The sequence below is a fragment of the Myxine glutinosa genome, chromosome 6, assembly GCF_964187855.1.
Source record: "Myxine glutinosa chromosome 6, kmMyxGlut1.1, whole genome shotgun sequence".
Lineage (NCBI taxonomy): Eukaryota > Metazoa > Chordata > Myxini > Myxiniformes > Myxinidae > Myxine > Myxine glutinosa.
Genome location: NC_136266.1, coordinates 187,037,029 through 187,059,870, shown reverse-complemented (window position 1 = coordinate 187,059,870; position 22,842 = coordinate 187,037,029). Strand labels below are relative to the sequence as shown.

The following is a 22,842-nucleotide window of genomic DNA, read 5'->3' as shown; positions in this document are numbered from 1 at the left end:
GAGTGGAGGTGAGCATTGATCCTGGATAGAGAATCTGCATGAAGAAGTAGAGGTGAGCATAAAGTTTGGTAATGCACAAGATAACTTGGTGTGGGTTTCGAGAAGTACCTGGCATTTTTCAGTCCACGCACCTTCTTTTCTTCAGGTTACCAGGATGTACCATTAACCCTGTAACCCCCATTATTAAACTATCAGCTTCATCCTCACCTCTGATCTATAGATCCAAATGTTTAGCCCCCGTTGGACTTGGTCCGAAATGGGGCCTTATGGATTGGGTCTCGTCAGTCTGTCCATGCGTGCGTCCATCCGCAACCATATCTCAGACATGTATGGACCAATTTCATTCATACATGGCATAAAGACAACACATGATGGTATACATATGCACATCATTTTGTTTCATGATGCGATCAAAGATGGCCGACCGGCGGCCACTTTAGTTGTAAAAAAAACCCGATGTTGAACACGTCAACCATTTCTCGGACACGCATGGACCGATTTTGGTCAAAGTTGGCACAGAGATAACAAATAATGCTTTACATATGCACGTCATTTATTTTTGATATCAGATCCAAGATGGCTGACTAGCGGCCATTTCTGTTAGTTAAAACATGTCCCCAACCATTTGTTGGACACACATGGACCGATTTTGGTAAAATTTGGCACAAAGACAATACATGAGAGTATACATGTGCAGAAGACGAAAGATGGCTGCCGGCCTTTAATTCCGTACAGCAAAATTACTAAAAACACGGGGGCACATTTATGTCTTTTACTTCTAGTTTCATCTCGCTTTGTCAGCCAAATCTTCCTTTTCCCCATTAGGTTCCAAGATATTTGTCAGCCAAATCCTCCTTTTCCCGGCAAGGTTCCAAGCTATTTGTCAGCCATATCTTCCTTTTCCCTATAAGGTTCCAAGATATATGTCAGCCAAATCTTCCTTTTCCCTATAAGGTTCCAAGCTATTTGTCAGCCAAATCTTCCTTTTCCCTATAAGGTTCCAAGCTATTTGTCAGCCAAATCTTCCTTTTCCCTATAAGGTTCCAAGCTATTTGTCAGCCATATCTTCCTTTTCCCTATAAGGTTCCAAGATATATGTCAGCCAAATCTTCCTTTTCCCTATAAGGTTCCAAGCTCTTTGTCAGCCAAATCTTCCTTTTCCCTATAAGGTTCCAAGGTATTTGTCAGCCATATCTTCCTTTTCCCTATAAGGTTCCAAGATATATGTCAGCCAAATCTTCCTTTTCCCTATAAGGTTCCAAGGTATTTGTCAGCCAAATCTTCCTTTTCCCTATAAGGTTCCAAGCTATTTGTCAGCCAAATCTTCCTTTTCCCTATAAGGATGAAAGGTATTTGTCAGCCAAATCTTCCTTTTCCCTACAAGGTTCCAAGGTATTTGTCAGCCAAATCTTCCTTTTCCATATAAGGTTGCAAGGTATTTGTCAGCCAACTCTTCCTTTTCCCTATAAGGTTCCAGGATATATGACAGCCATATCTTCCTTTTCCCTATAAGGTTCCAAGCTCTTTGTCAGCCAAATCTTCCTTTTCCCTATAAGGTTCCAAGGTATTTGTCAGCCAAATCTTCCTTTTCCCTATAAGGTTGCAAGGTATTTGTCAGCCAACTCTTCCTTTTCCCTATAAGGTTCCAAGGTATTTGTCAGCCAAATCTTCCTTTTCCCAATAAGGTTCCAAGGTATTTGTCAGCCAAATCTTCCTTTTCCCTATAAGGTTGCAAGGTATTTGTCAGCCAACTCTTCCTTTTCCCTATAAGGTTCCAAGATATATGACAGCCATATCTTCCTTTTCCCTATAAGGTTCCAAGCTCTTTGTCAGCCAAATCTTCCTTTTCCCTATAAGGTTCCAAGCTCTTTGTCAGCCAAATCTTCCTTTTCCCTATAAGGTTCCAAGCTCTTTGTCAGCCAAATCTTCCTTTTCCCTACAAGGTTCCAAGATATTTGTCAGCCAAATCTTCCTTTTCCCTATAAGGTTGCAAGGTATTTGTCAGCCAAATCTTCCTTTTCCCTATAAGGTTCCAAGCTATTTGTCAGCCAAATCTTCCTTTTCCCTATAAGGTTGCAAGGTATTTGTCAGCCAAATCTTCCTTTTCCCAATAAGGTTCCAAGGTATTTGTCAGCCAAATCTTCCTTTTCCCTATAAGGTTCCACGGTATTTGTCAGCCAAATCTTCCTTTTCCCTATGAGGTTCCAAGGTATTTGTCAGCCAAATCTTCCTTTTCCCTATAAGGTTCCACGGTATTTGTCAGCCAAATCTTCCTTTTCCCTATGAGGTTCCAAGATATTTGTCAGCCATATCTTCCTTTTCCCTATAAGGTTCCAAGGTATTTGTCAGCCAAATCTTCCTTTTCCCTATAAGGTTCCAAGGTATTTGTCAGCCAAATCTTCCTTTTCCCCATAAGGTTCCAAGGTATTTGTCAGCCAAATCTTCCTTTTCCCTCTAAGGTTCCAAGGTATTTGTCAGGCAAATCTTCCTTTTCCCTATAAGGTTCCAAGGTATTTGTCAGCCAAATCTTCCTTTTCCCCATAAGGTTCCAAGGTATTTGTCAGCCAAATCTTCCTTTTCCCTCTAAGGTTCCAAGGTATTTGTCAGCCAAATCTTCCTTTTCCCTATAAGGTTCCAAGGTATTTGTCAGCCAAATCTTCATTTTCCCTATAAGGTTCCAAGGTATTTGTCAGCCAAATCTTCCTTTTCCCCATAAGGTTCCAAGGTATTTGTCAGCCAAATCTTCCTTTTCCCTCTAAGGTTCCAAGGTATTTGTCAGGCAAATCTTCCTTTTCCCTATAAGGTTCCAAGGTATTTGTCAGCCAAATCTTCCTTTTCCCCATAAGGTTCCAAGGTATTTGTCAGCCAAATCTTCCTTTTCCCTCTAAGGTTCCAAGGTATTTGTCAGCCAAATCTTCCTTTTCCCTATAAGGTTCCACGGTATTTGTCAGCCAAATCTTCCTTTTCCCTATGAGGTTCCAAGATATTTGTCAGCCAAATCTTCCTTTTCCCTATAAGGTTCTAAGGTATTTGTCAGCCAAATCTTCATTTTCCATATAAGGTTCCAAGGTATTTGTCAGCCAAATCTTCCTTTTCCCCATAAGGTTCCAAGGTATTTGTCAGCCAAATCTTCCTTTTCCCTCTAAGGTTCCAAGGTATTTGTCAGGCAAATCTTCCTTTTCCCTACAAGGTTCCAAGGTATTTGTCAGCCAAATCTTCCTTTTCCCTATAAGGATGGGCGGGTTGGTGTGGGTACCTCTCTCACCAGCCATGGCTCCTCAGCAAAGGACTTCTGCGACTCACTGGGACTGGCACAATCTGTCAATTTCCCGACCCGGATCTCAGTCAACGGAGCATCTTCTCTTCTGGACTTGGTTATGACTAACTTCCCTGAAAATGTCTGCTGCTCTTCTTCTGCTCCAATCGGCTCATCTGATCATGTGCTTGTTAAAGTGGACATCTCTCTGACCATTCTCAGGGAGCCTGCTCAGCGTCGACGAGTCTGGCATTTCACTCAGGCCAACTGGCACGGTCTTCAAGCAGCCATCAATCATCTGGACTGGTCTCCCATCTCTACCACCTCTGACATCAACTCATCCTGGGAATTCTTCCAAAGTAAATTGCTCTCTCTCATGCACAGATTTTTCCCATCTCGTCTTCAGTTGTCATACCCTTCCTCCCGTCCATGGTACACGGAATCTTGTGGTGAGGCTTTTGCCCAGAAACAACTTGCCTTCGTCTCCTGGAAAGCAAATCCAATGGAAGGAAATGTCATTTCCTTTCACAAAGCCTGAAACAAATGTGTGTCCACCTTCAGGAGAGCCAGGAAACAATATCTCTCCGTTCTCAAGACCGAACTCTCTTATCTGTCTCCCTCTTCCAAATCCTGGTGGTGTCTGGTCAAATCTGTTTCTGGTGTTTGTTCCCCCTCCATCCCCTCCCTTACCTCAAACGGCTACACAGCTGACTCCGCACGTGAAAAAGCTGAATGCCTCAACTCTGTGTTTGCCTCTAAATCTTGTGTCCCAAACCGATCCCTCTCTGTACCCACCATACCCAGTCGTACCCAGCTTCTCCTGGACTCAGTGTCCTTTCCTCCTGACAAGGTGCAAAAGTTTCTGTCAACCCTTGACTCTGATTCTGCAACTGGACCTGACGGCATCAGCCCACGGGTCCTAAGATCCTGTTCTTCCGCTCTTTCACTCCCTCTCTCTGTTCTCTTCACCCTCTCTTTTGCTCAAGGTCAACTGCCATCTGCTTGGAAATCAGCCAACATCACCGCTTTACACAAAAAAGGTGCAAAAACAGATCCTAGCAACTACAGACCAATCAGCCTTCTCCCAATTATCAGCAAAGTCATGGAATCCATCATTGCTTCGGATATGAAATCTTTCCTCTTCTCCAATGGCTTGATCTCTGATCATCAATTTGGTTTCAGACCAGGTCACTCTACTCTGGACATGCTGCTTCTGCTGTCTCAACAATGGATGGAGGTCCTCAATGCCAAACAGGAAATTAGAGCTGTCTCCCTCGACATATCACATGCCTTCGATATGGTCTGACACCCCGCTCTGCTCACCAAACTCTCCTCCTTTGGTATCCATGGAAATCTCCACGCATGGCTGGCGGACTTCCTCTCTAGTCATAGTCAACGTGTGGCCCTGAATGGGTTTCTCTCATCTCCTCTTCCTGTTCAGGCTGGAGTTCCCCAAGGCAGTTTTCTGGGCCCTGTGCTTTTTCTGGTCTTCATCAATGATCTCTCTGACTCTCTTGAAAATCCTCTCTATCTCTTTGCTGATGACTCCACTCTCTGCCGCTCCATTCCTCATCCCTCAGATCGGCAGTCTGCAGCCTCCTCACTCTCTGCAGACCTGGACAAAATCACAGACTGGGCAAACAAGTGGAACATGTCTTTTAATCCTGACAAATCTTACACTCTTACGATGTCTCTTAGAAAAGACCGACTGGACAGCCCTCCCATCTACTTTCTGAATAATCCTCTCCAAGAAGTTCTGTCACTCAAGCTTTTGGGTCTCACTATCTGCCATGATCTTTCCTGGGAAAACCATATTTCCAAGCTGGCCTCCAAAGCCAGTCGCCGACTGGGCATCCTCCGTCATGCGAAGTCCTTCCTTGGCACACCTGAACTCCTCACCACATACAAGGCTTTCATCCGCAGCTCAATGGAATACTGCTCTCCCCTCTGGGCTGGTGCTCCTGCCTCACACCTAGCTCGTCTTCACGCTGTTGAAACCAAAGCGTTCAGAATCATAGGAATCTCCCGCGATGACGCCATCTCCGAGGGCCTTTCACTTACTCACCGCAGGCAGGTTGGTGGTCTTTCCGTCTTCTACCGACTCCCCTCCGGCCTTGCTCCCCCAGCTCTCTCTGGGCTCTGTCCCCCAAATATTCCTACAGGTCGCACAAGATCTGCCTGCAACCCTCTTAAGGTTAAACTGCCAAAATCAAGACTCTCTGCTCACCTTCACTCCTTCATTCCTCTTTTCTCCCGCCTCTGGAACAAACTCCCTCACTCTCTTCAATCCCACCCCTCCCTCCAGGTCTTTAAAACGGCTGTTCACCACCATCTTTTATCTTCCCCAATCCAAAACCGTGATCTTTTCTACCCCTGCTAATTTCACCCCAAATCCACTTTTTTGAGGTGCCGACTTCTTTCCTGGAAGTCCTTGGTGTCCTTACGTTTTATACCTATCCTGCCTCCCCCCAGGCCCTCTCCCTCCCACACATCTCCCGATGTCCCTGCTCACAAATGTTGTGTTTGTGTGCTTCCTCCCCTTCTCTCCCCATCTTGTCGACCGCTCCCCTTTTTATATACTTTGTTTGCTTGTTTGTTTGATTTGTTTGTTTGATAAATGTTAGCTCTTTTAAGAGCCTCGACTCTGTACACAAAAAAAAAAAAACAAGGTTCCAAGATATTTGTCAGCTGGCATCTCATGTCATCTACCACAATTATTTAGATTGTTCTACTCACCCTGCTGCTTCTTCAGGCCCAAGCAGCCCCTCAGCTCTGGAAGAGACAGGGCCTTGTTGCTGTCGACGTCACAGTACTCCACAAACTTGCGACCACACGGTCGGGGTTGTGGCCTTTTCTTCAAAAAACGCTTCAGCCGTTTCATGTCCCTCTTCACCACGATGCCCCTCTTGTTTCTGTCCAATGACTTAAAGAACCAATCGACGGCGCGTTCCTCCAACGTCTGTGTGGGGTCAGGCTCAGGAATTCTACGTGAGTACAGAGGGAGATTTGGGAAGTATGTATATGTCAAAAAAATTGTGTTAGCAAATGCATATAATAAGCAGCACTTTTATTGGTTTATTCACTTTCAACTTACATTGATTTAAAGAGCCAACTGGAAAAAACACATTTGTACGTCCATTAGAGACATTTTGACTCTGCCCTCTGTTTTTAGCCGCGTCGCAGACCCGGTGTCTTCCTCAGTTCCTCCCTCACAGAGTTTTATTTCAAATCAAATTCGATATATCATTTCATTTTTCACAGTCGCTAACATAGTTTTAGACTCGGTTGAAAAAAAACGGGAAGAAAATCCGATGAAAGTTGCCCTTTATAGAACGAAATGAATTCTCAAAGGCCTGTAACTTCAAGTCCATTGAGATATATTTTGTTTAAATCGCGGCATGGTCAGTCATACACCGCCCGAAATAACAGACCGGAAAATGCAGAGATATATTAAAAATTCGTCCATTTGATGACAATCGTCAAGATGAAATATTTAATTTATACGTCATCACAATAATGTGGAGAGAGGAGCATAGCTTCGTTCACGTGTCGCTACACACGAGAAATTGCCGAGATATATTTTTTTACAATAACGGCATGGTCAGTCATACACCGCCTGAAATAACAGACGGGAAAATGCCGAGATATATTAAAAATTCGTCCATTTGATGACAATCGTCACGATGAAATATTTAATTTATACGTCGTCACAATAATGTGGAGAGAGGAGCATAGCTTCGTTCACGTGTCGCCACACACGGGAAATTGCCGAGATATATATTTTTTAAATCGCGGCATGGTCAGTCATACACCGCCTGAAATAACAGACGGGAGAATGCCGAGATATATTAAAAATTCGTCGCCACACACGGGAAATTGCCGATATATATTTTCACTTTGCACAAAAATAACATCAAGTAATCGAATCAATAGGAATGTCCTGTGCCTATAACATCGACGTTATAGGCACAGCTGCATCTAGGCATTGTGTAACATCGACGCGGCTTTTGTTTTAATTAAAACTTTTTGTACTTGTTGAACATCGCACCCACATATGAAGATACTTGGGGAAAAATGCTAATGAGAAATGGCAAATGTACATCCTGACTGTCATGGCAACAGCTATTACCTGGTCGACTCGTCTTGGTAGTAAAACGGGAACCCACCAGCTTTTTACGGCAAACTCCTCCAAGTCAGTCCTTGGTTCACCTGTCTATGTCACCTAATCGGCTTGCTTACAACTTGCTCTTTTGCATCGGATTATTACTTCACATGTTAATCTTGATATGTGTCGGTCTTCAAGCCAAGATTCATCACTATTGGCAGATGAATGTCGCCACATTAGTATAACACGCAAGGCCTCATGGGAAATTGATCCAAGTGTGCCAACCGTTACTTTATCAAATGATTCAAGCGTCCAAGTGGGCCTCATTCAAAATTGATCGGAAAGCATGCCACATTTTATATCAGAAAACATGCCACATTTGATATCTGGAAGCATGCCACATTTGATATCAGGAGGCATGCCACATTTGATATCAGGAGGCATGCCACATTTGATATCAGAAAACATGCCACATTTGATATCAGAAAGCATGCCACATTTGATATCTGGAAGCATGCCACATTTGATATCTGGAAGCATGCCACATTTGATATCAGAAAACATGCCACATTTGATATCAGAAAGCATGCCACATTTGATATCTGGAAGCATGCCACATTTGATATCAAAAACATGCCACATTTGATATCAGGAGGCATGCCACATTTGATATCTGGAAGCATGCCACATTTGATATCAGAAAACATGCCACATTTGATATCAGAAAGCATGCCACATTTGATATCAGGAGGCATGCCACATTTGATATCTGGAACCATGCCACATTTGATATCAGAAAACATGCCACATTTGATATCAGAAAGCATGCCACATTTGATATCTGGAAGCATGCCACATTTGATATCAGAAAACATGCCACATTTGATATCAGAAAGCATGCCACATTTGATATCAGAAAACATGCCACATTTGATATCAGAAAACATGCCACATTTGATATCTGGAAGCATGCCACATTTGATATGAGAAAACATGCCACATTTGATATCAGAAAGCATGCCACATTTGATATCAGAAAACATGCCACATTTGATATCTGGAAGCATGCCACATTTGATATCAGAAAGCATGCCACATTTGATATCAGAAAACATGCCACATTTGATATCTGGAAGCATGCCACATTTGATATAAGAAAACATGCCACATTTGATATCAGAAAACATGCCACATTTGATATCAGAAAACATGCCACATTTTATATCAGAATGCATGCCACATTTGTTATCAAGACCAGCCTCATCTCCATCGCATCTGCTCCATCATTTGAACACCCGGCTTTTAAACTCTCTGGTCACACACAGTCAGTCATGGCTGTCGTCTACCGCCTCCCAAACCACACCCATCATTCCTGTCTGACTTCTCCTACTTTCTGACCCAGCTATGTTCCCTCTCCCCCTCAATCCTCCTCCTTGGTGATTTCAATATCCACATGGACTCCACTGACTCCACAATAACCACTGACTTCACTGATTTACTCACCTGCTTTAACCTCACTCAACATGCCAACTTTCCTACCCATAACCATGGTCACATTTTGGACCTTGTCTGCTCTACTGGACTAATTTTGCACCATCTCTCTGGCTCCGACCTCATCCTCTCTGACCACTTAGCCATCACTATGACCATCAACATCCCCACCCCAGCACCAAGGCATTATCGCACTATCAACTTCCGTAAGCTAAACGCTCTTTCACCTACCTCATTCTCATCCACCCTCTCTGAAAAAATGTCCACTTCTCCCTTCGTTGACCTCCACACCCCTTCTGACCTCACTGACTACTACAACCACACTCTCTCCTCCTGCCTTGACCAGCTTGCGCCTATGAAAACCAAAACAGTTTCTTTCACCCATTCTGCTCCCTGGTTTACCCCTGAACTCCGCCTGATGAAAACTCGTGCTCGCCAACTTGAAAGACTCCGCAATAAAACAGGTCTCACAGTTCACTCCCAAGCCTAAAAGGACCACCTACAACACTATAACGATGCCCTCTCCCACGCCCGCTCCGCCTACTACTTTCAAATTATCCACTCTGGCTCCGGTAACCCAAAAGCACTCTTCTCGACAATAAACAAACTCCTCCGCCCCCTGAACACCACCACCCAGTCATTCACAATAGACAACTGCATCTCCTTCCTTTCATTCTTCCAACGCAAAATTGAAAACATCTACAACAGCTTGACCACCGCCGCACCCGCTCCCCCTCAAACCACCTGCCCCCCCTTATCCTGCCATCCCCTGTCTCAATTCTCCCCAGTCTCCCCTACTGACCTCTCTGAACTCCTCATAGGAATGAAAACTGCCACCTGCACTCTTGACCCCATCCCCTCCAGCTTTGTCAAAGCCTCCCTTCCTGCTCTCTCTCCACTTATCATTGCAACAATAAACTCCTCCCTGTCTACAGGCATCGTCCCACCATCCCTCAAAATTGCTGCTGTTACCCCCATTCTGAAAAAACCTGGTCTAAACCCTGACACCCTAAACAACTTCAGACCCATCTACAACCTACCCTTTCTGTCAAAAGTTTTGGAACGTGCTGTAGCCACTCAACTCAAACATCACCTCTCTGCCAATAACCTGTATGAAACATTCCAATCCGGATTCCGCTCCAACCACAGTACTGAAACTGCTCTCCTCAAAATCACCAACGACCTTCTCCTCTCCTCTGACGCTGGCAACCTCAACATTCTCATCCTCCTCGACCTCAGCACCGCCTTTGACACCATCGATCACACCATCCTCCTCACCCGACTTGAAACCACCTTTAACATTCCGGCACTGCCCTCTTGGATCAAATCTTACCTCTCTGACAGACGTCAGTTCATCTCCATCAATAACTGCAAATCCCCCACTGCTCCCCTCCCCCAAGGTGTCCCCCAAGGTTCAGTTCTTGGCCCCCTCCTCTTCATCCTTTACCTGTCCCCACTCGGTCACTTAATCCGCCGTCATGGTCTCCAATTCCACTGCTTCGCCGATGACATCCAGCTTTTCATCTCCACCAAGTCCATCTCCACCGCCACCCACTCTATCCTGACAAACTGCATCACTGAAATAAAATCCTGGCTTCAAATCAACTTCCTCAAACGTAACTATGATAAATCTGAAATAATCATCATTGGCCCAAAAACGCTCATAAAATCCACCTATAACTTTGCCCTCAACATCGACGGTATCCCAGTATCCACCTCCCCTCACATCCGGAATCTTAGCATCATCTTTGACCAAACCCTCTCCTTCGACAAATACACTAAACAGATCACAAAGACAGCCTTCTTTCACCTGAAAAACATCGCCCGTCTCCGTCCATCCCTCTCCTCCGTAGCTGCAGAAACCCTCATCCACGCCTTCATCACTTCCCGTCTGGACTACTGCAATAGCCTCCTTTATGGTTCACCCTCAACAATCACCAATAAACTCCAATACATTCAGAACTCCGCTGCCCGTCTACTCACCCATTCCCGGACCCGTGACCACATCACCCCCGTCCTTTACAAGCTTCACTCGCTCCCCATCTCCCAGAGAATCCAGTACAAAATCCTCCTCTTGACCTACAAAGCCCTCCATAACCTGGCCCCATCCTACCTAGCTGACCTCCTCTCCAGACACACTCCCACCCGCAACCTCCGCTCTGCTGGTACCAACCTCCTGACCCCCCCCCCCCCCCCCCCCGCATCCGGACCAAATTCAGATCCTGGGGGGACAGGGCCTTCTCCATCGCTGCTCCCACCCTCTGGAACTCACTACCTCACACCATCAGAGACTCCTCCTCACTCACCACATTCAAAACATCACTCAAGACCCACCTGTTCAACACTGCATTCAACATTTAACCCGCAGCATCTAACCCCTGACTATCTCCTCTCCTTCTCCATCCTTTGTGCTTTGAATATTTCCCTATTGGTTCTTATTTTTTGCAATTGTTTTTATGTTTTGCTATGCATTATGTTTTGCACTCTGTCAAAGCGTCTTTGGGCTTCCTGAAAAGCGCTATAGAAAAAAAATGCATTATTATTATTATTATCAGAAAGCATGCCACATTTGATAAGCATGCCACATTTGATATCAGAAAGCATGCCACATTTGTTTTCAGAAAGCATGCCACATTTGATATCAGAACGCATGCCACATTTGTTATCAGAAAGCATGCCACATTTGATATCAGAAAGCATGCCACATTTGATATCAGAATGCATGCCACATTTGATATCAGAAAGCATGCCACATTTGATATCAGAAAGCATTCCACATTTGATATCTGGAAGCATGCCACATTTGATATCAGGAGAGATGCCACATTTGATATCAGAAAGCATGCCACATTTGATATCAGAAAGCATGCCACATTTGGGGATATCAGAAAGCATGCCACATTTGATATCTGGAAGCATGCCACATTTGATATCAGAAAGCATGCCACATTTGATATCAGAAAGCATGCCACATTTGGGGATATCAGAAAGCATGCCACATTTGATATCTGGAAGCATGCCACATTTGATATCAGAAAGCATGCCACATTTGGTATCAGGAGGCATGCCACATTTGATATCAGAAAGCATGCCACATTTGATATCAGAAAGCATGCCACATTTGATATCAGGAGAGATGCCACATTTGATATCAGAAAGCATGCCACATTTGATATCAGAAAGCATGCCACATTTGATATCAGAAAGCAAGCCACATTTGATATCTGGAAGCATGCCACATTTGATATCTGGAAGCATGCCACATTTGATATCAGAAAGCAAGCCACATTTGATATCAGGAGGCATGCCACATTTGATATCAGAAAGCATGCCACATTTGATATCAGAATGCATGCCACATTTGATATCTGGAAGCATGCCACATTTGATATCAGAAAGCATGCCACATTTTATATCAGGAGGCATGCCACATTTGATATCAGGAGGCATGCCACATTTGATATCTGGAAGCATGCCACATTTGATATCAGGAGGCATGCCACATTTGATATCTGGAAGCATGCCACATTTGATATCAGAAAGCATGCCACATTTGATATCAGGAGGTATGCCACATTTGATATCAGAAAGCATGCCACATTTTATATCAGGAGGCATGCCACATTTGATATCAGGAGGTATGCCACATTTGATTTCAGAAAGCATGCCACATTTGATATCTGGAAGCGTGCCACATTTGAAATCAGAAAGCATGCCACATTTGATATCTGGAAGCATGCCACATTTGATATCAGGAGGCATGCCACATTTGATATCTGGAAGCATGCCACATTTGATATCAGAAAGCATGCCACATTTGATATCAGAAAGCAAGCCACATTTGATATCTGGAAGCATGCCACATTTGATATCTGGAAGCATGCCACATTTGATATCAGAAAGCAAGCCACATTTGATATCAGGAGGCATGCCACATTTGATATCAGAAAGCATGCCACATTTGATATCAGAATGCATGCCACATTTGATATCTGGAAGCATGCCACATTTGATATCAGAAAGCATGCCACATTTTATATCAGGAGGCATGCCACATTTGATATCAGGAGGCATGCCACATTTGATATCTGGAAGCATGCCACATTTGATATCAGGAGGCATGCCACATTTGATATCTGGAAGCATGCCACATTTGATATCAGAAAGCATGCCACATTTGATATCAGGAGGTATGCCACATTTGATATCAGAAAGCATGCCACATTTTATATCAGGAGGCATGCCACATTTGATATCAGGAGGTATGCCACATTTGATTTCAGAAAGCATGCCACATTTGATATCAGAAAGCATGCCACATTTGATATCTGGAAGCATGCCACATTTGATTTCAGAAAGCATGCCACATTTGATATCTGGAAGCATGCCACATTTGATATCAGGAGGCATGCCACATTTGATATCTGGAAGCGTGCCACATTTAAAATCAGAAAGCATGCCACATTTGATATCTGGAAGCATGCCACATTTGATATCAGGAGGCATGCCACATTTGATATCTGGAAGCATGCCACATTTGATATCAGAAAGCATGCCACATTTGATATCTGGAAGCATGCCACATTTGATATCAGAAAGTATGCCACATTTGATATCAGAAAGCATGCAACATTTGTTATCTGTCAGGCATGCCACATTTGATATCTGGAAGCATGCCACATTTGATTTCAGAAAGCATGCCACATTTGATATCAGGAAGCATGCCACATTTGATATCAGGAGGCATGCCACATTTCATATCAGGAGGCATGCCACATTTGATATCAGGAGGCATGCCACATTTTATATCAGGAGGCATGCCACATTTGATATCAGAAAGCATGCCACATTTGATATCAGAACGCATGCCACATTTGATATCAGAACGCATGCCACATTTGATATCTGGAAGCATGCCACATTTGATATCAGAAAGCATTCCACATTTGATATCAGAACGCATGCCACATTTGATATCAGAACGCATGCCACATTTGATATCAGAAAGCATGCCACATTTGATATCAGAAAGCATTCCACATTTGATATCTGGAAGCATGCCACATTTGATATCAGGAGGCATGCCACATTTGATATCAGAAAGCATGCCACATTTGATATCAGGAGAGATGCCACATTTGATATCAGAAAGCATTGCACATTTGATATCAGAAAGCATGCCACATTTGATATCAGAAAGCATGCCACATTTGATATCTGGAAGCATGCCACATTTGATATCAGAAAGCATGCCACATTTGATATCAGAAAGCAAGCCACATTTGATATCAGGAGGCATGCCACATTTGATATCTGTAAGCATGCCACATTTGATATCTGGAAGCATGCCACATTTGATATCAGAAAGCATGCCACATTTTATATCAGGAGGCATGCCACATTTGATATCAGGAGGCATGCCACATTTGATATCTGGAAGCATGCCACATTTGATATCAGGAGGCATGCCACATTTGATATCTGTAAGCATGCCACATTTGATATCATATCTGGAAGCATTCCACATTTGATATCAGAAAGCATGCCACATTTTATATCAGGAGGCATGCCACATTTGATATCTGGAAGCATGCCACATTTGATATCATAAAGCATGCCACATTTGATATCTGGAAGCATGCCACATTTGATATCAGAAAGCATGCCACATTTGATATCAGGAGGCATGCCACATTTGATATCTGGAAGCGTGCCACATTTGATATCATAAAGCATTCCACATTTGATATCTGGAAGCATGCCACAATTGATATCAGAAAGCATGCCACATTTGATATCAGGAGGCATGCCACCTTTGATATCTGGAAGCGTGCCACATTTGATATCAGAAAGCATACCACATTTGATATCTGGAAGCATGCCACATTTGATATCAGGAGGTATGCCACATTTGATATCTGGAAGCATGCCACATTTGATATCAGAAAGCATGCCACATTTGATATCTGGAAGCATGCCACATTTGATATCAGAAAGCATGCCACATTTGATATCAGAAAGCATGCCACATTTGATATCAGAAAGCAAGCCACATTTGATATCAGGAGGCATGCCACATTTGATATCTGTCAGGCATGCCACATTTGATATCTGGAAGCATGCCACATTTGATTTCAGAAAGCATGCCACATTTTATATCAGGAGGCATGCCACATTTGATATCAGGAGGCATGCCACATTTGATATCAGGAGGCATGCCACATTTGATATCTGGAAGCATGCCACATTTGATATCAGAAAGCATGCCACATTTGATATCTGGAAGCATGCCACATTTGATATCAGGAGGCATGCCACATTTGATATCTGGAAGCATGCCACATTTGATATCAGAAAGCATGCCACATTTGATATCTGGAAGCATGCCACATTTGATATCAGGAGGCATGCCACATTTGATATCTGGAAGCATGCCACATTTGATATCAGAAAGCATGCCACATTTGATATCTGGAAGCATGCCACATTTGATATCAGGAGGCATGCCACATTTGATATCTGGAAGCATGCCACATTTGATATCGGAAAGCATGCCACATTTGATATCTGGAAGCATGCCACATTTGATATCAGGAGGTATGCCACATTTGATATCAGGAGGCATGCCACATTTGATATCTGGAAGCATGCCACATTTGATATCGGAAAGCATGCCACATTTGATATCAGAAAGCATGCCACATTTGATATCAGGAGGCATGCCACATTTGATATCAGGAGACATGCCACATTTGATATCTGGAAGCATGCCACATTTGATATTCGAAAGCATGCCACATTTGATATCAGAAAGCATGCCACATTTGATATCAGAAAGCATGCCACATTTGATATCAGGAGGCATGCCACATTTGATATCAGGAGACATGCCACATTTGATATCTGGAAGCATGCCACATTTGATATTCGAAAGCATGCCACATTTGATATCAGAAAGCATGCCACATTTGATATCAGAAAGCATGCCACATTTGATATCAGGAGGCATGCCACATTTGAATGGACCTGGTGGCATATTGCTTAGAATATCCACTCCGACTCTGGAAAGTCGGTTGTTTGAATCCCAGCCAAGTCATCCCAAAGACTTTTAAAATGCTACATGCTGCTTCCTCAGCGCAAATATCAACTAGTGAGCGTGTCCTCGTGCTATATGATAACCTTTTGTGGTGGAATATTGAGTGTGGCAGGGGCAGATTTAGAGCCTTGATACATGCTGATGGATTATTCAAAATGAAATGCACTTATTCGTATGACGTATGCAATGTAATTGAACGAACGATAGAACTACTCAGCTCACGACCTATTTGGATTGCAATAACATTGTGAACGCATCAGGTTCAGACAATCTTTTTCTTATTTATAATACCTTGCTTATGTTAGCTGTCTTGAGAGGATGATGCAAGGTAGCACACTTAATCTGTGAGCTGTCTAATCTGCCTCCAAACTTAATTATAAATGGTTGGGTTAGTGCTACACAGGCCGAGATTTGTATCTCACATCTGCGAGCATCGAATGGTGGACATTAAAGATCCCATGGTGTCCTTCGTGAAGACAAGGTGAACTATCGCCTGGACCCTGAACAAATTCCTACCAAAATTTGGCTCCAACCACTTCATGAGACTTGGCCCAAGTATGGTGTAGCGGTTACCGGTAGCATGACACAATTACCCTGCACCGGCCGATGACGCAACCGACGAGCGGTCACGTGTCCGGACTCGCCCGGGCGTGTTGAGACTTGCCTTTACCGGGCGAACGCTTGCCTTGCACATCACGCCCCGTTGAGAGGCGTGGCTTATCTATTTGCATACCACGCCCCGCCTGAGAGGCGTGGCTTTTGTGTGTTGAGTTTCTGATATATACACAAAGAATTAAGTTAAGCACCCCCCCGTTTTTTTACAACCTCGCACATTACAAGTTTGTTGTCGTCAAAACAGTGTAATATACCCATGATATTGCTATATTTTCTGGAGAAGTGATATTATGGTCACATAAAAACATAACAATCATGCCGTTTTCAATATTTTATTCTGAATAATTTAAGGTGAAAATTTTTGGGAATTTTAGGCATATTTTCACCTCAATTTAAGTATGGAGCTATAGGTCCATCACGGACAGTGTGGATGACGTTTATGTTTTCTAACGTACAGTCATTGTTCTGAGAAGACCTCTAGCGATCTTTGCGTCAATAACGTGTGTAGGACCCACGTGATCGGATCACTGACTCAACCCTACGTCTCATAGACCCTGTAAGCCGTCGTATGCGTTGCTGTGGCAGGTTGTTCCATTCCCGATGTAATGCACGTTCCAATTCATCCAGATTGGCTATTGGAGGGACCATCTTCGCAATTTGTCGTCCCAACATGTCCCAAACGTGCTCGAGGGGGTTCAGGTCAGGACTGTACGCAGGCCAGGGGATGGTTGTCACAGCACCTTGCTCCAGCAAGGCTCGGACGCGTCTCGCACGGTGAGGCCTGGCGTTGTCATCCATGAAGATGGGTCTGCTGGCGAGGGTGTGGTCATCGAAGTGCGGGATTACGGTGGTATTCAGGATTTCCTCGGCATATCGCTCTCCGTTGAGGTTACCTCGCACAGTTATCAGGTCCAATTTACAGTCATGGGAGAAGCATCCCCAGACCATAATCGAGCCACCACCAAAGGGTACCGTTGGTTGAATGTTTTTAGGTGCATACGCGGTGTTTTTGTGGCGCCACACCCGAACACGCCCATCTGTCACGTACAGCAAGAACCGGCTTTCATCCGACCAATGAACTCGCCTCCAAGACCGGATGTTCCATCCACGTCGCGCTAGGCACCATGCCAAACGCTCCCTCTGATGTCGTTCGAGTAGCCTTGGACGCTTGATCACTCGTCCTGACCTTAAACCGGCCGATTTCAGGCGGTTCCTCACGGTACGGTGACATAGCCTTCTGTTGGGCAGCCAGTTGTCCTTCAGGAAATGGCTCGAGGCGAAGGGATATCGTCGCACCAGTCTCAAAAGCGCTCTATCTTGGCGGACTGTTGTCACGCGAGGTCTTCCAGACCTTGGGCGGTCCTTCACCGCATCCGTTTCCTGGTGTTTCTGCACCAACCGACTGATCACCGAATGGTGGTAACCAAACGTTCGAGCTACAGCTTTTCTGGACATTCCGGACTCGATCATGCCTATTATCCGCCATCGTTCTCCGTCCGACAACCGTCTACGAGCCACCATTACGAGAAAATGACCATGTAACCCCCACACGAGCTCAGGCGTGACTTGCAATAACCCGTGATGATAGTGCATTTACAGAAAATCACGACCACGTGGATGATAACACGTGCTGCACGAGCGATGGGCGTCACAGATGAGTGCACTCATCTGCATTTCATCAATGGATAATTGCTAATGTCATACCAATCATTATTTGATCTCACATACCTTAGAATATATGCCAATGTATACATATACACAAAGAATATATATTAGGGGGTGCTTACCTTAATTCGTTGTGTAGGGGTGCTTAACTTAATTCTTTGTGTATATATTGCCGCCCGTTCAATGGGCTGATTCAGTGCTTTGGAGTTCGTTTGAGTGAGCTGGGAATAAATAGCTCAGAGAAACCTAATTCCTGGCGTCGCCCATTTTGTCCGATTTTATCGTGCAAGCACAGCTCCCACAATTGGTGACCCCTTTCTACGAACACGGCGATGGAGTCAGCTATAGCTATGAAGCTCCCGGGCTTTTGGGAATCTCACACGGCCGTTTGGTTTGCTCAAGCGGCTTCTCAATTTGCCCTGCAGAACATTACGGAGGACACGACGCGCTACCACCATGTGGTCTCTGCGCTCAACGCCTCCTCCGCTTCCCGGGGCGCTAAACTGGCCCTCGCCAACGCGACCATGCTGGCGCACCCGGCGCTCGACGCACCCATCGCCCTCACCACGGACGCTTCCGACTACGTGGTGGACGCCATGCATGAACAGTGGGTGAACGGAGCTTGGCAACCGCTGGCCTTCTTCAGCCGGCAGCTTCGCCCTAACGAGCGCAAGTATAGCGCTTTCGACCACGAGCTCCTCGGCCTTTACCTGGCTGTTCGCCACTTCCGCCATCTTTTGGAGGGCCGCCCGTTCACGGCGTTTGTGGACCACAAACCCCTGGTCTTCGCCATGGCCAAGGTTACGGAGCCGTGGTCGGCCCACCAGCAGCGCCACCTCTCCACCGTGTCCGAATTTACGACGGACATCCGGCACGTCGCGGGCAAGGACAACGCTGTGGCCGATTGCCTCTCCCGGTCCGGCGCGAATGCCGTCCACCTGGGTGTGGACTTCGCCCGCATGGCGGCCGACCAGACCGCCGACCCCATGGTGCAAGCCCTCCGGACAGCGGACACAGGCCTGCGGTTGGCCGACGTCCCCTTCGAGGACACAGGCACAGTTCTCCTGTGCGACGTCTCCCTGGGCCAACCTCGCCCCACCGTGCCCACCGGATGGCGGCGGCACATTTTTGACGCCCTCCACGGCCTTTCCCACCCGGGCCGGAAAGCATCACAGAAGCTCGTGGCAGCGAAATTCGTCTGGCACGGGCTCCGTAAAGACGTCCGCGACTGGGCCAATGCCTGTGTCGCCTGCCAGCACGCGAAGGTCCACCGGCACACCCAGGCCCCATGGGCACCATTCGACGTGCCCGCGCGGCACTTCGACCACATCAATGTGGACCTGGTGGGACCCCTACCCTCCTTGTGGGGCTTCACCCACCTCCTCACAATGGTGGACAGGACCACCCGGTGGCCGGAGGCCGTCCCGCTGGCATCAACAACATCCGCCGACGTGGCGCAGGCCTTCATTGGCACCTGGATTGCCCGTTTCGGCGCCCCCTTGGACATCTCCTCCGATAGAGGCCCGCAATTCACCTCCGAGCTTTGGGGCGCGGTCGCCCAGGCCTTGGGGGTCAAGCTTCACCGCACCACGGCCTACCACCCCCAAGCCAACGGCTTGTGTGAGCGGTTCCACCGCTTGATGAAGGCCGCTCTCAGGGCCAGCCTCCAGGACGACGGTTGGGCCGACAGGCTCCCGTGGGTCCTATTGGGCCTACGAATGGCCCCTAAAGAGGACCTCCAGGCTTCCACCGCCGAGCTGGTCCACGGCCAGCCACTGCGCGTGCCGGGCGAATTCATCCCTGACGCCACCGGCCCCTGGTCTGCGGCTCGCCAACACTCGGTCCTCCAGGAGGCCGCCAGGAGATTTGCCCCCGTACCCACGTCCCACCACGGCTGCCCCCAACCCCACGTCCCTCTAGCACTTCGCACTGCGGAGTACGTTTTTATCCGGCACGACGCACATCGGGGACCGCTCCGGCCGCCGTACGATGGACCTTTCCGGGTCCTGAAGAGGGACGACAAGTCATTCACCATCGACATCGGCGGCAAGGCGGACCGCATCTCCGTGGACCGCCTCAAGCCGGCCAATTTGGACCTCGACCAACCTCCACGGTTGGCCCTTCCTCCACGTCGGGGCCGTCCCCCATCAACCAGGCCCCCCGCCCGACCATCCACCGCCCCGCCACCTACCACCCCCACACGAATCGTCAGGGGTCGTTTCGGCCGGGTCGTCAAGACCCCCGTCAAACTGACTCTCCCGGTGCATGTTAATTCTGGGGGGGCACGTGTAGTGGTTACCGGTAGCATGACACAACTACCCTGCACCGGCCGATGACGCAACCTGCGAGCGGTCACGTGTCCGGACTCGCCCGGGCATGTTGAGACTTGCCTTTACTGGGCGAACGCTTGCCTTGCATACCACGCCCCGTTGAGAGGCGTGGCTTATCTATTTGCATACCACGCCCCGCCTGAGAGGCGTGGCTTTTGTGTGTTGAGTTTCTGATATATATTGCCGCCCGTTCCATGGGCTGATTCAGTGCTTCGGAGTTCGTTTGAGTGAGCTGGGAATAAATAGCTCAGAGAAACCTAATTCCTGGCGTCGTCCATTTTGTCCGATTTTATCGTGCAAGCACAGCTCCCACAATGGTATAAATACACACACACACACACACACACACACACACACACACACACACACACACACACACACACACACACACACACACACACACACACACACACACACACACACACACACACACACACACACATATGTATTTTTAAATATATGTAAATGTATATACACATAATAAATGAATAGGATTATAACTAATTAATTGACATATGTGGGAAAATTACACGGCCAGACCAGAAATCGAACCCAGGTCTTCTGGTGAACCGGACCAGTACTTGCTCTGACCTGGGTTCCATTCCTGATCTGGTTCATCAGAAGTTCACCAGACCTGGGTTCCATTCCTGGGTTCAATTCCTCGTCTGGGCGTGTAATTTTCCAACATATGTCAATTGAAATATATATACACGCCCACTCGATTGACTCCTGGAATTGTGTCAGGCCTCAGAGAACTTGAAATCGGCCTTGGTCTCCCGAGAAAACGCGCAAAGCGAGGCGGGAGGAGAAAGCAGAGAAAAATACCGATTGTGATTTCTCTTCGCGACCAGCGACGGCCCGGCCCACATTTTAATAATTCCTGCGAAAAAGTGTCCCCTGTCAACTTCAATAACCTCATCTATCCCTGTAGAACATACACAGCACCAAAACAACACCGTTCTGACCTGTATCTCGCCTTATTCAACGCTCAGTCTGTAAGTAGTCCTGACAAGCGAACCGAAATTACCTCTTTTATTCAAGATAATGATATCGACGTGTTTTTTCTGACCGAAACTTGGCTCCGACCCAGTGGCGACGAAGCGAGGTGTGCTGATCTCACCCCACCTGGATACACCCTGCAGTCATTTCCTCGCTCCTCCAGGGGTGGGGGTGTGGCTGTTATTTACAGAGACAACTTCTCTCCCTTTGTCTCCTTCACCATGACTTTTTCGTTCGACCATTCATCCTACGAGCTAGCCCATGTCACCTTCACTCTGTCAGAAAACACTCTTCATTTCTTCTGCCTGTACCGACCTCCACCTAACCGGAAAAACAAGCTTACTGACTCTATGTTCGTGACCCAGCTTCCTAATCTGCTCGACCACTGCAATACTCTTCCTGGTTTCGTCTTGATTCTTGGAGATTTCAATGTCCACTACGACCAACCATAACATCCTCTCACTTCAAAGATCATTGACCTCCTTTCTACTTTTAGTCTGTCTCAGTCTGTCTCCCAACCTACACACGTTAAAGGACACATCCTGGATTGGTTAGTGCACAGATGCGAGGATCAGTTGGTGTAGTCCACGTCAGTGACCTGTGCTATCACCTCGGACCACTTCTGTGTCACCAGCCACCTGAGTATTGCTGTTCCTCGTCTTCGGCCCACCTTCATCACTGCCCGCAACATTCGTGCCATCGACCGTTCCGCCTTTAAAGAGGACCTTCACACCCGTCTCTCTGGCCGTTCCTATGTCACTGCAGAAGACCTCGAGTGTTGCCTCCGCACAGCGTTGGACTGTCATTGCTTTCACGGGCGACCTCTTAGTTCGTTTACTCCTGTTACTGAGGAAATTGTCAAATGTACAATCCTCAAGTCAAACACAAAAAACATGTGATCTCGACCCCCTTCCCACCAATTTGTTTATTGAGTGTTTGGACACCCTCCTCCCATTTATTACTGCAGTTTTCAATGATTCTCTGACTACGGGTTCATTTCCGCTTCTCTTTAAACAAGCTCTTGTTAAACCACTTCTTAAAAAGCCCACCCTTTTTTTTTTTTTACTTTTTTCTTTTTTTGTATACAAGATCGAGGCTCGTGAAAGAGCTAACATTCATCACAAAAAAAAATTAAACATAAAACATAAGGGGAGCGGTACACAAGATGGGGAGAGAGGGGGAAGCACACAAACACAACATTTGAGAGCAGGGACATCAGGAGATCTGTGGGAGGGAGAGGGATTGGGGGGAGGTGGGAGATGGATAAAACACATGGACACTTCAA

General features: G+C 46.3%; 1 protein-coding gene across 1 annotated transcript in view; it reads right to left on the bottom strand.

The window, feature by feature from the left end:
- The window catches only part of LOC137429047 (SPARC-related modular calcium-binding protein 1), a gene marked incomplete in the record, with an annotated part of 356,175 nt that overhangs the window by 33,463 nt on the left and 299,870 nt on the right, over nt 1-22,842 (bottom strand). Inside the window, 1 exon segment of the mRNA XM_078781008.1 lies at nt 5,993-6,240. Coding sequence (XP_078637134.1) covers nt 5,993-6,240 — 248 coding nt within the window.